The 16,201-nt window shown below is 34.1% G+C and overlaps 2 protein-coding genes across 4 annotated transcripts; one reads left to right on the top strand and one right to left on the bottom strand.

Moving 5' to 3' along the window:
• Positions 1-1,108: 1,108 nt before the first annotated feature.
• On the bottom strand, positions 1,109-9,248 carry LOC114753249 (type I inositol polyphosphate 5-phosphatase 12-like). Its single transcript, XM_028941918.1, has 11 exons — positions 8,459-9,248; positions 8,011-8,263; positions 6,971-7,790; positions 6,424-6,548; positions 6,263-6,347; positions 4,584-4,740; positions 4,450-4,490; positions 4,077-4,344; positions 2,759-2,882; positions 2,311-2,671; positions 1,109-1,396 (listed from the first exon to the last, which is right to left on the bottom strand). Exons 1-11 carry the CDS (start codon positions 9,246-9,248, stop codon positions 1,109-1,111), a joined length of 3,312 nt encoding a protein of 1,103 aa, XP_028797751.1.
• A 2,637-nt stretch (positions 9,249-11,885) lies between these two features.
• LOC114753243 (acyl-coenzyme A thioesterase 9, mitochondrial-like) lies at positions 11,886-15,877 on the top strand. Of its 3 annotated transcripts, XR_003740982.1 has the most exons (6): positions 11,886-12,478; positions 12,890-13,067; positions 14,185-14,651; positions 14,732-14,766; positions 15,150-15,278; positions 15,636-15,775. XR_003740982.1 is itself a non-coding variant. In XM_028941910.1 (5 exons), the coding sequence occupies exons 1-5, from the start codon at positions 11,972-11,974 to the stop codon at positions 15,783-15,785; spliced, it is 1,422 nt and encodes a 473-aa protein (XP_028797743.1). In that variant the 5' UTR covers positions 11,886-11,971; the 3' UTR covers positions 15,786-15,877. The 3 variants fall into 3 exon arrangements, 2 of the variants coding, with proteins under 2 accessions (XP_028797743.1, XP_028797742.1); XM_028941910.1 differs by lacking the exon at positions 14,732-14,766 and having other exon boundaries at positions 14,194-14,651; positions 15,636-15,877; XM_028941909.1 differs by lacking the exon at positions 14,732-14,766 and having other exon boundaries at positions 15,636-15,877.
• The last annotated feature ends 324 nt before the right edge of the window (positions 15,878-16,201 follow it).

The raw sequence follows: 16,201 nt of genomic DNA, 5'->3' as shown, positions 1-16,201 counted from the left end.
TTGGGTCAAAATCATGGTTTTGACTCCAAAACCATGGTTTTGGAAAAAGCAAAATTTTTTTGTTTTTGGAGAAAAAAGGGAGAGTGTGAGAGCCTATATGATATATATCTTGTTATTTTTTTTATAAACATATTTTTTGATAAACATATTTAATCTTATATTTTATAAATATATATACACATTAATTATTTATTAATTATATTATCTTATGTATTATTAATTATGTTGGTAAAAAATATATTATTAACAATTTTAGTCCTTCAAATTAAAATATATCATAAAATCTATTTTTTCTGTAATTATCATATTAACTTATGTCTTTTTTTTAGTAATTTGTATATATAAAAAGTACTTCTGATAACAACTATCCAAACACTCTCACTTCTCATAATCACTTTTTTACAAAATCTATTCTTTACAGAATCTATTCTCCCCAGAATCTATTCTCCAGAATCACTTTTCCAAAGGACGGTTTGGTTTCATCCAAACACACCCTTAGAACCAAACCTAAGCTCCCAATTAGTCCTTCTGTTAAAACTTGGAAGTAGCGTGATATATTCTTGCGTACATGATTTTGAAATGTCCAAGAATGATTATGTTTATTGAAGTTTGATGCCCAATTTACTAGCTTACACGCACATATATAACAGATGGGTGTTACTCATAATTATTTTGGGGCGGGGGTTTGAAGATTTAAAACGGCTTTATAAAATTACGTCATGTGCAAATTTAATGAATGTTTTCAGTGAGTTCAAAACGCATGATGGAATATATGTTGTCATAATGTCAAATGTTTCATTACATCATACAAATACCAAAAATTGAGGAAGGCATCTCCCTAGTCCCTACCCTCAATATGATGCGACTTTGCCACTACCTATCCTAAGATGAATAACTACATTGATCAAAGTGAATTGAGTATTTACATCATGAACAACAACCTAAGTTCACCTAATAAAGGAAAATTGCCTTGGATGTTTCCCGACTTTCTTCGGTCAGTTTTTTCCTCTGATGATGTTCTTATTTATGTTGCTTATCATCCATCATGGATTTTTGAAATTATACAGATGATCAATCAAATCACGTGAAAATCGTATAAAAGCCTTGTCTAGACATTCATCCCTCCTTGGTTTCTTCTCCCACTGCTAGATTTTGTGTCAGCTCGAATTGTTATCGCAGATAAGCATGAACGTACACGAATCCTTTGACTATAAGTTTTATTTGAAAAACTACCTTGGACATGAACAACCAAAATCACTTCCTTATATCGGGCGTCTTCACTCCATAATTTCTGTGGTATTCCGTCTACAGATACTTCCAATGAATGAAGTTCCTCATTACGTACTGATACCTCTATATTTTGCTCTGGTTTGATTATGCCAGCAGCTGGAGTGACCTATTTACATAGTTTACAAAATGACATTATTTTTAATAGACAAATCAATGGAAACCAAGCATATGATGTGTATTAAGGTTATGAATCATAAGTATTTGACATTCCATGTAAAGAATAGATAAATGCCCTTCCTCTCCTTTATACATAATGATTCGTTTGTATCCTATTTTCTCTTCTTCGTCATAATTAATAATTGCGTGATAGCTAGAAAGCACTCCATGCTTCTCAAACTCTATGTATTACTAGAGAAATATTCTTAACAAATATTTTATTTTTATTTGTGAAAAAATTCTCATTAAAAATCAAGCCGGGGAACAATAGCCATGCTTATAATTATTGAGATGAAAAAATTTGATGAACACATAATTATAAATTAATAAGATTGTAATAAAATGCATACTTGCGGAGTAAAATATAGTCAACCATACATTATTAATAGCGTGGAAGGCAATTCCACTCAGAACTCATGCTTATTTTATAGAGCATGGCATATTTCTAGGGCAGCTCTCGTAGAGAAACTCGTCATTTATATGTGTGCCCACGAAACGCTGTATCTTTTGACCAGTATTTGTTAATTAATTTAAAACTAATTAAAACATCTAAATGAGACATACTATTACAATTTCTAATATGGTTATAAAAATCTCCATTAAGATAAATTTTAGGGTGTCATATATGTGCTAGACATGCATGATTTTTAGAATGACTCAACTAAACGGGCTATTTTCTCTCAAATTTTCAGAAATTGAATATCAAAAATAAATTTTATTGGCATCATTTTTACGCACAACAGAGCCACCAAGTTAGCCAAGACTTCTCGTATGCAATAAAGATCATATTCATTTTTCTTGGACAACTTTCAAAACCAAAACATACAAACATAAATAATAAAGTGAAACATAAACAGCACATACCTCAAGCCACCTAGGAAAGCCGAAGGCACCTCTTGGATTGCAAGTAGGCGCTTCTTCACTGGCTGTCACCGTATGCTGGCGTTCACAAGTGATCTTATATATAGCCTTCTCCTTCATACTTTTATTCGTTATATGGAGAAATGACATCTCCTGATTTTCAAGGACTATGTTGCTCGGGCTCACGATGGTTTCTGGAACACAATTCAAGCCTTCAAGCATGGATTTTATTTTCTCATTTGATGTCATGATTTTCCCTAATTCCTTTCTCCTTATTGATCTATCAACACGAGCAATTTTCAGATTGAATTTACATCGGACAGGTTTGTGATCACTATCATTCACATCCATGCATGCGTCATACCTGGCAATTGATTGCTAATTAATTAAGATGACAGCTTGAAGTGGAAAAATGATGATAGAAAGCGAAAGATGACCATATGTGACATACTGTACAATTGATGACACAACAGGACACTCTAAATTGCACTCGGATGTTGGAGCAGACCGCGTATCACGATACATTACTCTGTCACACCATGCGGGGATTCGCCTTTTCTCTCCAGAATCATATCCTTAAAAAAATATTAAGAAGTGACGTTGTCAATTAAATCCCACCAATGAAGGAAAATCTTTCACTCGATGACGTATCTATAACAAATTAATTCAATGACGTTATTTTTTTTTTTTACATACAGATATTTTTTTTAAAGTATAATTCAGAGTACTTTCAAAATATTTTGGGTTTAAAATTAATTTATGTTGAGTGAGGAGCTTTAAAGTTAAAGCTTTTTTAACAAGTATGTTTTCCTTTTTTACAGAGTGAGACTGCCTACCATCTCAATTGAAAACTTTGTCGGTAGATATTTCAAGTATATATATACAATTAAACGTAGATGTTATATATAACAATATTGTAGGTTTGGTATTGGACTATTGGTCAACTTTATTAGGTTAGCTATTACTTTAGTCTACATCCTTTGATGTTAATATCAGTTTAGTATAGCTGTACAATTCACGGAAAACTCTTACCCATTAAGAGCCACTGATATTTACGTGATTTGTACTATGAATCAAAGATAGTAATTAATATATATTGAACTAATGAGAGACAATCCACCAGAGAGAGCACACCCCTGAATACCCGATGATCAAATAAAATTGTCCTTTTACCCAAAAAAAACTCTTAAATCTAGTTTTTTGTATGCTTAGACCAGATTTGCCACAAAAATACTCTTTCGGTTCTTAATTAACTAATTTAAATATATTAAAGATATTAATTAAATTAGTTAATATGATATATTTTTTCAAAAATACCCAAGTATCTTTCTTAATTTTCTCTCTCCTTTTCATATTTAATTATTGTTAGGAGAATATCTACAGAGTTAATCTAGAAAAAAATTATGTGAAATAGTTTTTATATATAAGATCAATATTAACTCCCTAATTAGCTCTTATATTAAGGATTAAAGGATTATGTCGCTAGCTATCATGTTTATGGCTTGAAGCATTTTTGTATTTTATTTTTTCATCTATTAATGATTGCTGTTTTTAAACTTACGATGTATTGCAAACAAAGCAAGCGATGAAAAATGTGGCTCATCAAGAAAGGAATTTCTTTCCACCACCAAAAAGGTAGACCACAATGATGTATCATGAAAACTAAAACTATCTTTGAACTAATTAGAAGATATAACGTGGAATTAAACTAAATATAAAATCAAGCTATCGAAGCCAACAGGAGTATTTATAGTGTGTCAAATGTTTACCTGCAAGACCTGCTTTATGCCTCTCAAATTTATAAGTGGGAGGAAATTTGATCAGTGCCTCTCGCATTCCTTGGAAAACTTTTCCAGCTTTCATCTCTTTCCTAAGTTGATCCTTTTCTCTAAGCCAGTCAAAGCATCTTTGTGAAACAAAATCCCTAGCTTCATCATAAGATATACCAAATAGTCGATAGTTGAAATCACCGAAGAAGACCACCATATCTGCCTCAGATAATTCTGGCCTCGCTTCTTCGGTGTTGAAACCCATAGCCTATACACGCATGGCACAATGAAGCTTTAACAATTGTTATTAAAATGACAGTGGTGCAATTAATTACATATAAACAACTATGCAATAATGCAAAATTAATCTCACATTTGCACCACGAAGCATTTGAGTAGCAGTTGAGGCACCAGCTGTAGAGAGGAGAAGGCGAAAGAATAAAATCAACAATATAATTTCATACAAGGCAAGAAAGTAAGCCAATAAACAAGTATAGTTCACCATACCAGCTGTAGCGGTTGATGATCGACTAAAGACCATGTTTCGATAAATGTGATCAAAATCAGCATTTCGCCGATTCACTGCTTCCAAATGTGCGGCTAAGTGACAATTCACAAAGCACATTATTCTGTCATAGACTCTGATTCTCAAACCCACACCTCCCTGTGCGGTCAATTTAACAATATGAGTAGCAATTTGATAAAAGAGAAAAGGAATTTTTGCATATCCATGTAGAGTTACAAAATTCCCTCGTTTTTTGTCCTACAGACATGGAATCGTTTTAATGGTTTATTTTGATTTTATATTATAAAATATCTTCCAATTTAATACCACTAATTTTCCCATGAAACTTCAAAGATGCGCCTTTAAAAAAGAATTGCAACAATCCACTCTAAACCATATGATTGAATGAAGGCCTTCATTCAATACCACTAAGTTTCCCTCGCGATCGAACAAATAATTGATTTATTTAAATATTTAAGTTGTAGAATTCAAAGAAGATCAATTGTAACATAAACAAACAAATACCACTTTGATCTCAAATATATATCGCATGTAAGAAAAAAGTTTTAGTTCACTTGTAATGTATTTAATGTCTATTCTTTTAATTTTACTCTTATATAATTTTTGTTGAAACAGAGAAAAAGGGAGATGGGAAAATAATTTATAAACACAGAGAAAGAGAAAATTTTAATAAGAGTAAACTTGAAAATTTTTTAAATTGTCACATGATAAGTGGATTTTGGAATTTGACAATTTATTTTAATACTCGATAGTAAAGGATTAAATGTTTTTTGGGTCAAATTTCAGAATGTCAATGTCAAATTTAAAATATTAGTATCAAATTATTGGAGGACTTTTAATTCTTTATTGGAATCCCAGAATCTATCTGATCTGTTGATCTTAAACTAAAATTAAATTTATGTTTTGTTCTCAAACAGTGTTACTCTCTCTTTCCAAAATTGAACTTATCATCCTATGAAAAACAAATCGAACTTATCATTGAATTGGCCTAGACATTAGTTTAACAATTACTGGTTGAATAATCGTCATTAGATTGGTGAAAATTAAGTGAATATGTTTTTAAATTTATAATTATAATATCATAAATGCAATAAATAAACATAACATTAATGAAATATATTCTTTTTAACAAATAAAATACGAAAAAGTCAGAAAGTCTATCTCAACAGCATAATTTGTCTCAGTATAGAAGTACTATAGTAGTATCTGCTACCTCTGAATGCTTAGCATAAGAACTAGTTAGGAATCATATTTGGTCATAAATATAAGATATTAATACATTGTATCTCTTAAATTTGTAATTCGTTCTCTAAAATATCTCTATTTATTCCATATACTAAAAATGTTTCTATCTAAGAGTGATAATAATTAAAAGGATACTTTAAGAAATTCAACTTATATATATTACGAATAATAAACTTAACAAACTTTCTTAATCTACGTACTTAAATTAATTTAGTAGCTCTTATATTGAAGATCGGATGTAGTATTTTTTTAACTGGTCTTGTTAGTTTTTGGTTTGAATTTTATTTTATGTTGGATTTTTGGTTGAATTGCCTGGCTTGTGTTTAAAAACATGGGGATAAATTAATATCACCTAATATTGACACCAAGGAATGTATTATCTTGTCAGGTAGGTAGTTGGCAAAATTACACAAACCTTGTTACCAATTGTTCGTCCAAAGCCACACGGAACTGCTGCAGCATCAATATCTCCGACATGCGTTCTAAGATTTTTTCGCACCCTACATGAGGAACTTTAGCTAATAATTATATTGATTAACCTCAATATTTCACATAGACAAATTGGCAATCACTCACCAAAGAGATATGAGCAAGCCAGCAAGCTGTCTCGAACCCATGCGTTCAAAAGCTTTTCCTTCTTCTAAGGCCTTTCCAATTGTATCTAGCCACCATTGCCCCACCGAACTTCCTTCAAGTCCTACCTACAATTGGTACGCAACATTTAACATGATGGATATAAATTGTCTCCAATAATTGTTGAAATATACAAATGAATCTTAAAATAAAATTAAATTAATGGAGAAAGGAGAGAAAATTGTATCAAGAGGATAGAAAAATATGAGAGTATGTCGCCGTATGAAATGCATATATAAATATTAAATAGAAAAGCGTAATAACATGCTAAGGACATTCTTTCAAGTTCAATCTTAATTAACTAATCCGTTGGTTTATATCTCTTATAGATTCTATTCATATATTTTTTTCTTGTAAGAGTGCTTTCAACAATTTAACCAGTCACCACTCTATTAGAGTTTGATTTCCAATTCTGATTGTAGTAAAAAAACTACTATTGACATCTAATTAATCAAGGGTCAGATACATCAACATATGAATGACGTCTTACAGTTTCTTTTGCTGCAGACATTGCAAGAAAACCTGCACCCATTTCTACTTCTTGCAAACCAACAACAACAATGCCTACATCTGATATGGTAGATCCCAGCCATGATGTAAGAGATTCCTGAGAAGTTCTACCTTGCCCGACATTCCATGTGCCAATCAAAATTCTGACATTGTGCCGCCTTGTGTAAATAAGTTCTTTTTCAGCCAATTCTGATCTTATAATGTTATCAATAGGACCTGGTGAAGCAATGAGCCATCCCCGTATGCCGCCATGAGTAGCCAAGCTAAAGACATGTTGGTTGCCAACAGCTAATCCAATCACAGGGCTATTATGAGCGACCCATCCGGCAATTAGATTGCCTTCAAGGTCCAGTACTTGGATGATACCACTCACGTAACCTACATATATCCGTGTTCCAAATGTGCAGAAGCATTGGACTGCACAAGGATGGTGATTAAAATCTTGCACACGAGTCCCATTTGCATCCCACTGCACTAGCAAGCCATTTGTACATCCACTCCAAACCGATCCATCACTTGTTTGTACAATAGTTTCTATTCGTTTAGCCTCTTCTACAAACGCCCCAGCTCCCTTTGTTGCAACTCGACGGACAGCGTCTGCTGCTCCTATTATGGCATTACGTGATCGTTGTAGGAAGCTAGTCCCTTGAGATTTCTCTTTTTTGGAGGATGTAGATGCAAACTTAACCTTCATTTCATCTTCTATTGCTTGATCTTGCTGCACAGGCGATACGTCAACTCGGTTCTCTACTTGACCATCAATGTTAAATACTTTTAGAAGGTCTTTCGTACGGGCATCCCTGCAAATAAAGATTGATTCTCTAGTTACTCAATTGGGTGATGTGAGAGATATGACTAGTTAAGTAATGCTGATTAGTTAAGTAATACTGACGAATATTCTTATGATAAACTTGGATTAGAAGTCACCACAAAATTTCCCTAACACCAAAGAAAATTTTTATTATCATATTTTTCCACATCTACCTCAAAAATACAATGTCATTGGGACATAAAGTTTACCATAGTGAGAAGGACATAGGACTTGTGCACCAAACCCTAGCTTTAACATTGTCTGATAGCAAACACTTCACCTCTTGAGAAGATAAACTACAGACACCATTTACAGTGACTTGACTTCTAAGATCTATGTATGACCTCTCCACTAGTAAGGTTGCCATGTGCTTTTCTTCTGGAGAAAGGGAAAGAGACTTTTCAATGGACTCCCATGGCCAAATCTTTATGACACCCCCTTCTGATCCTGTCCAGATATCACCTACCCACCAAAGCAACATGGAGCACTTAGTTAAAATAACTAAAGTAAATATGTTAACTGTCATAAACAAATGCGATATAGCTAGCGAACTTTCTTTTCATTTCTTTTTTTTAAAACTATCCTTCATGATATATGTGCTTCCAATTGTCAAATCCAATAATTGTAGGAGAAGAAAAATGAGAAATTTAGCCTTACCATAGGAACTTATGACCATGGCATGAACGGGACCCTTGTGTGCTTGCCATGAAAGACCTTCCTTAAAGGCGTTACCAAAGGACTGATCCATTTTCCAAGACCTAATCTTTCCATCCTTATGCCCACTCCACATCAACCTATTTCCATGGTCAGCTGCCAAACATACGATTGGAGAGGTGTCTGCTGATTCATAAAACGGTACCGCGTCCTCATCACCCCTTCTTACTCTTCCACCGAGACCACAACCAGATTTATAGGCATTATGAAACTCCCACACCCTTAACCCACTTTCTTGCCCAGCCCACAATTGTGATTCTGCACAAGCAATGTTCCTAAGGAATTTCCCTGCTTGCGTCTCCCTTAATGGATGTGGTCTTAACTCGAGGTAAGGCGGTCGACCTGGATGAACAGCTGAACGGATCGGCACCTTGAATATCCCTATTCCACCGCCGTTCCCAATGAATTCCGGTAGAGGTTGGCATTGTAACAAGTCATCGACATTTCCACCGCTGTCAATAGTCTGCGACGTGTAATTATCACCGCCTGCAATAGTATGGTTATTGGATGAGTCGGGGAAAAAGTCGTCGTCGTCCTCGTACGAGTTGTAAAAGGAGCCGATATTGATGGGTATTCGTTTCTCATCTAGACTATGTTTACGAAGTTGTTGATGGGAGTTTTGAGTGGAGGTGAACCGCAATTGCTGGCTATAAGAATGGGCTTTCCGATGAGGAGGAAGAGTGCTCAATCCGGCCAAGACCTCCCTATCATCATCTTCAATTCGCTCATCCATGACTACTATTGGATGATAACCATAAGTTGTTCATAATTAGAGAACGAAGGAGTGGTATCTAAACAAAAATTAGGAGAACGAAAATGGAAATGAGATCTACAGAAGAGAGCCAAAATAAAGAAGGAGAAAAAAGTTTGAAGGGAGTTCCGAGAGATGGGGAAGTACATAAGGTAAATAAGCGGGAAGCAAGGCTAGGCATACTCGATGCTTACGGATAGAAATAATTTCAATTTTTTTATGAATTCCATATATAATTAGAACACCAACGTGAAAACTAAAAAGCTTAAGAAAATAAGGTCAAGAGATAATTTCATACTCTTATTAAAAGTTAAAACTAGTGTTTGACTTGTGAAATTCACATTGGAAAGGGATTATTAACAATAAGTAAAATTGAAATATTTACAGTTTTAATCACCTCCTATCAAAACAGTATCCATGCATGTGTGCGCACGGCATGAAGGTCAAAAATAATAAATAAAGTTAAAAATGAAATAAAGTATTATAAATACTTTGTGTGGAAGAGAGCCCGTGGAGAGAGAAATGGACATGAAACATGCAGCTCCAAACTATTTAGTTGCGTGTGTAAAGGGCAATTTTGTTGAATTTTCCCGCATCGTTCTCTTGCAAACACAATTTGCTATAGACTTTTATGTCTAAAATATTCATAATGAATTTAATACACTATCTACTCATATATGCGTGTGTATATAAATATAGTTTCTAGCAGACGTGCAAGCAGAATGCGCCATGGGGCAACCCTCCCAGTGTACAACACAATCAGATAAGTGATTCATTATTGTTCTTAATAAAATAAATATACAGTGTTATGATATTTGAAATTAAAAATGTTGATTTTTATAATAAGATTAAAACTTCTGGCGAAAAGAATAATAATAAGATTAAAACTTATTGCAAACGGACAGGAATTTATTATCATTCTCCCCAGGTAAGCAAAAAGAAATATTACGAGAGAGAAATAATTACTACACATTTTTAATATAAGAGTTGGTTTAACTTTTAATTTGATTCTGAATATAAGAATACAAAATCTCAATCCATTTTATTTCTTATACTTATCTATTTTTTAAAGAAAGTTATTGTAGTAGTTACACATGTTAAATGTTTCATCAAATGGTAGTTTTAGCTAACACATATAATTAGTAGGGATGTTTTAGAAAAGATAACACATATTTATTGCAAATGACTAACTAAATAATTTTTTTAATCTACCTAAATTAATCAACTGGCTTTTATATTAAAGATCAGAGTTACTATTATATAAGCACACATAAGGAAAACGAAATATCAAGTATTGTATTCACTATTGTCAAACTTGTGAGTTGACTTTCCGAGTTTAATGTTTTTACATTTTCAGCTGACAAAATCACGTCGACTCATTCTTAAACTCGTGATAACTGTAAACTCAGTTAAACTTACGAGTTCATTTACCGAGTTTATCGTTTTTACGTTTTTAGCTCACAAAATCTTATTAACTCGCTCTTAAACTCGTGCTTAATTTTTAAATTTGATTATGTTTAGTGAGTTTATATATGGTTTTTATGAAAATTTCTTTGTTGAATATGATATATTATGAACATTGATAGATATAATTTTAATTATTTAAATTTTAAATATATTTAAATAAAATTTTCTCATTTTTATATATTAATTATTTGATTTTATACTTTTAATATCAGTTTATTAATACAAATAAACTCTTACGAGTTCATGATCTGCGTTTACGATCTAAGTTTATATCATTATCACGAGTTTGTTTAAACTCACAAGTTTGACAACCTTGATTGCATTTTTTAGATAACAATAATTTGTAAAATAAAAAAAGAGAAAATTGGGATAAAGCCCTTATTAAAAAATTAATTGGCAATTTTTTGAGACTTAACTTTTGCAACTTAATTTCATGGCATTCATGTTTTGTTGTGTGTAATTCATCTTCACTTCTATCATATATTCCTTGTATCTAATCTATAATCTCTTCTGCGTAAATAATCTTTTTTTATAGTAATTAGTTTTTTACCTCTAAATAATATTTTGTGCAAACTATTTTTTTATATCTAGTTTAACTTCTCCTATATGTAATTTATTTTCTATTATGAAATTTATCATCCTAATTCTCATGAATAATTTGCCAATTAATTTTTTAATAAGGAATTTATTCTATTTTTTTTGGAAAAAAAACTCAAATAACAAGGACTACATCCCTAACTCCCTGCCCCAAATTTCCCCGTAAATCAATTCAGCTTTCATTAAAACAAAAAGTTAAAATGTAAATTTTTTCTGAAAATTTTCACTCAGAAATTTTGGATATCGAAAAAAATTTTTCAGTAAATTTGTCCCTAAAATTTAAAATCATATCAATATTTTCTCCTATTGCAAAACAATTAAGGTGGACCATTAGAATAATTACGTTGACAGTAATATTTTTAATAATAAGTGATAATATTACTATAATTCTAAACTTCTAAAATAAATTTGTTCTAAAAAATTTTTTTAAGTAAAAATTTTCAGAATAAATTTATACTCTAACTAACCGAAGAAAACATCCCCGGATGCGAGGAGAGCACCAGCTTTCCATGAGCCATATAGTTCCCTCGTTCCGAATTTTGTATTTACCCCCGGTGCTCACCAATATCCAAAACGAAAGTACTTACCGCCGGTAGGGCATTTCCTCCCTTCTGTGCAATCGTCGTCGTTGGATCGACGCTATGCAATCTCCAAGAGTCAAAATGAGAAAGGAACTTCTCAGATCCTCTTTGTTCTTCTTCACTGCCAACGCACCTTCGGGGAATCAGTTGAAAACCTTCCTCAGGAACATTTCCTACAAAGCTTCTCTTTTTAATGCAATTGCTGACCCTACTTCTTCTAATTCTAAACCTTCTGATTCTGATTCGACGAACCCCAAGACATCTCTGCCTGTTATTGATGCGAGCTCATCTAACCGCAAACCCATTAGTTTATGGCCGGGCATGTACCATTCACCTGCCACACAGGCTCTGTGGGAAGCAAGATCCACTATCTTTGAAAAGAATGCTCCTGTGCCTTCACAATTGCATCTCGTTGCCAAAGCTCCTTCCCAGAGCAGGACGAGTATTTTTTACAAATTCTCTTCTGACTACGTGCTCAGAGAGCAGTACAAGAACCCCTGGAATCAAATTAGGATGGGGAAGTTGGTCGAGGACCTTGATGCTCTAGCCGGAACCATTGCATTTAAGGTGTCACTTCATATTACTGCAATTTTATGGCAAATTTGTCAGGTCCTTATGGTTTTCCTTTGGAACTACGTTGCTTGAATTGTTTTTCATGGCCCTCCGGCAAAAAGCTTATCTTTTAGCGTAAGAGACAAGCAAATCCTTCGCGCGGGTATTCATCTTTCCAGTTGTTTGACATGCATTTCCTTAATGCAGGGACACCTATGCCTCAAGCTTTTTCCCTCCTAATTTTCATTTCCAATTTCCTTTTGGCAGCTGTTGTCAAATCATCAATTTATTGTCAAGTAAAATGGACAGTATCATATAGCAACTCAATACGATTTTTTTTTTTAAGGGGGAAAAATGTTTCTTCTCTGTGTCGTTCCAACTTTGTATGAAAAAGCCATTTAAATTGATCGCTTCTCTTTTGAACAGCACTCATGCAATGAAGATGGCACAACCAGACCCCTTATATTGGTTACTGCTTCCGTTGACAAAATGGTTTTAAAGAAACCAATTCTTATTGACATTGATTTGACTATAGACGGTGCTGTTACATGGGTTGGCAGGTCATCAATGGAGATACAACTGGAACTCATTCAGTCAACACAAGGTGCTATAGGATTACCAGCTCAATACAAAATTAATGCTGCTTCCTCTGGCCATTTTAAATATATTTTGGGATGTGATTTTTCCCCTTTGATGCTTTTTATTTTTCCAGTCCCTCAGTACGTACTATGAGACAGATGAGATGTTAGTGTTGATATACATAAGTAATTTGCATCACGAATGTTCTTTAATAATCTCCTTACATATGTAGTCTTCATGAATACCTTGAAAAACTACCGAATTATTTGATACTACTTTTGCGAAGTTCTATTGTTCCCATAATGCTGCGGTAACCTACATAGTTGGCATTAAAGTTGGTATGTTAGGCATTTTGATTGTTCATGACAATGCCCACTAAGTGGGCACTGATACATTTTGGGCATTAAAAAAAGAGGGCAAAGGTACATCCAACATTCAAATTTTATTTCCTAGGTGTGTCTAGCACCCTGATCTTATTTGTAGTGTATCTACCACCTAGATTTTATTTTCCTGATGCATCCAACATCCCTATGTTATTTTTTTAGTTACATTCAGCACCCTAATTTTTAGGGTGCTAGATGCACAATAAATAAGATTAGGGTGCTAGGTTCACCAGAAAAATAAGATAAAGGTGCTAGATGCACCTTTACACTAGAAAAAGTCACCCTTGTAATAGCTAGATGAGTTTGCTGTTCTAATAGATAGTTAATCTGAAGCATGTTCGCATGCCCATGTATTGGAGCTAAGGTGTTTGTCGTTTTAGTATTTGGTATGTTGTACATCCTCCATTTGCCAGGGACTTTTTTTTCTCCCGGCTTAGCTTTGATTTTCTTACAAACTCGCTATTAACTTGCTTCTAAAAATAATAAACAAATAAAGATGAACAAGCATGAAATAAAATTCTCTTCCACAATAGGAGAGCATTCCCAACTGTGACTGGATTGGTTTCCTGTCTCTTAAAATCTGTCCAGTTTTTATATCATAAGTCATGTACAATAGCACATTAAATTTTTTTTTGTTCTGTTTTTATTATACTATGGTTTTATATAAAATTATGCTTGTGATGTTGTCCTTTAAATCTGCAACGGTTTCTGCATAACATCTTGTTGTTGGTTGTTGTGCCTGAAATTGAATGTTGGCAGGGAATGCAGATACCTCAGACTCACAAGCTCTTGTAGCAAACTTCACATTTGTGGCTCGTGACTCCACCACTGGAAAGTCAGCCTTGATTAACCAGATCTCACCTGAAACTGAGCACGAAAGGTTTCTCTGGGAAGAAGCAGAACAGAGGAACAGACTAAGGAAACTGAAGAGAGCAGAATATAATCATGTTCAAAATGGAGACACTGCTAGGCTCTGTTCACTATTGGCTGAAGGGCGTATTTTCAGTGACATGCCAGCGTTGGCTAATAGAGATAGCATCCTGATGAAAGATACTCGCCTAGAAAACTCTTTTATCTGCCAGCCACAGCAAAGAAACATCCATGGTCGCATTTTTGGAGGATTTTTGATGAGAAGGGCGTTTGAACTTGCTTTTTCAACAGCTTATGTCTTTGCCGGTGCAGCACCACGTTTCTTAGAAGTTGACCATGTTGATTTCTTTAAACCTGTAAGTATATACCTCGTGAATTACCTAGATTAAAGATGCTTTTTGTTCTAATTATACTTGTGTTATTTTTTTTCACTCAGGGTTCTTGTTATGCTCTACCCCTTGATTCTGCGAGGTGCATCTGAAGTACAATCTATAGTAAACCTTCTTAGTGTTCATTGGAATGGCTTTTTCTTTGATTATGAAATGGGTGAAATTAAAATGCTTATATTGTCATATATTATGCTGTATGTACTTCTTATCACAGCTAGATTTCCTTGATTATATATATTCTTGATTCTGGAAAGTGCATCTGAAGTGCAATTTATAGTAAAACTTCTTAGTGCAGTGGAATGACTTTTTCTTTGATTACGACATAGGTGAAATTAAAATGCTTTATATCGTCATGTACTTATTTTACACACAACACACACACACACACATGGTTCTATGCTTTCTCTCCTCAGTAGTAAGTGTTTGGTGGAAAATAACAAAATGGATAACAACTTGCTGATGCAGGTCGATGTTGGAAATTTTCTTCGTCTCAAGTCGTGTGTTCTATACACTGAACGTGAAAACCTGACTGAACCTCGGGTCAATGTTGAAGTTATTGCACATGTTATAAAGCCTGAGCTCCGGTCCAGTGAGGTGAAGTAACTCTAGATGAAGTATTTAACAAGGGAAAAAAATCTGAGTTGTTAATTAAAAGGGAGATTTTTTTTTTTTTTGGGGAAAAAACAGAGGCAGAAAGCTTCGAGCTTTGTTGCCTGTAAACTCCTGTCCGGCCCGGTATTATTTTGACAAATTAAGATGTTTAAGATAATACAGGATGTGTGTGTGTCTGTGCACGTGCGCCCGTGTGTGTGTTTAATAGAATTAAAAAATGAATACCTATCTTAGTCTTCTCTTCTCTTCTCCCTTGCTTTTTACTATATTGAGTTCAACATATCTCCACCACGTCGAACTCACGTACTCAATGACTTTATGCTGTTTCGCGTCAAATAGGTATCCAACAGATTCTACCTCACATTTGCTGTGAATCCGGAGGCCATAAAAGGTGGGCGGAGGATTCGGCATGTTGTTCCAGCCACAGAAGAGGAAGCAATTAAGGTGCTGGAACGCATGGATGTTGAAGACTCCAAGTTTAGTGTCTAATCAGGAGATTTTCATCGGGGTCAGAGCTTTTTTTTCAGAAAACAAAAGATGTGATGCACTTATCTGTTGGTCTAGAGGACAAATAATAAGTCATGGCCGCGCTATGTTTGGAGTTGGAAGGATCTAAGATCTATTCATGTATTTGAATTTCGAGCACCCTTGGTTGGGCAGAGGAGATATGAGAATTGCTGAGTAAAGGTGTAAAAGCTTACTCATCTTCTGCAGCTGGAAGTTGAAGAATAATGCATGAGGCCGCTTGAACGTGATCTAGTGGTCAAAAGCAAATCAGGGTCAACTAGAGACCATGCAATTGAGTGTTCAGTTGTGACGTTTCATTTTCTGCTGATGTCCGCTACAAATTGTCCATTTCATGATATTTAATATCTGTACATGCAGAAGACGACAATAGAGTTGCA

This window comes from Neltuma alba, unplaced genomic scaffold (assembly GCF_004799145.2).
Source record: "Neltuma alba isolate B1F8T4 unplaced genomic scaffold, ASM479914v2 tig00007811_pilon, whole genome shotgun sequence".
Taxonomy (NCBI): domain Eukaryota; kingdom Viridiplantae; phylum Streptophyta; class Magnoliopsida; order Fabales; family Fabaceae; genus Neltuma; species Neltuma alba.
The sequence above is the reverse complement of the archived record's forward strand: the minus strand, read 5'-3'. Positions and strand labels throughout refer to the sequence as shown.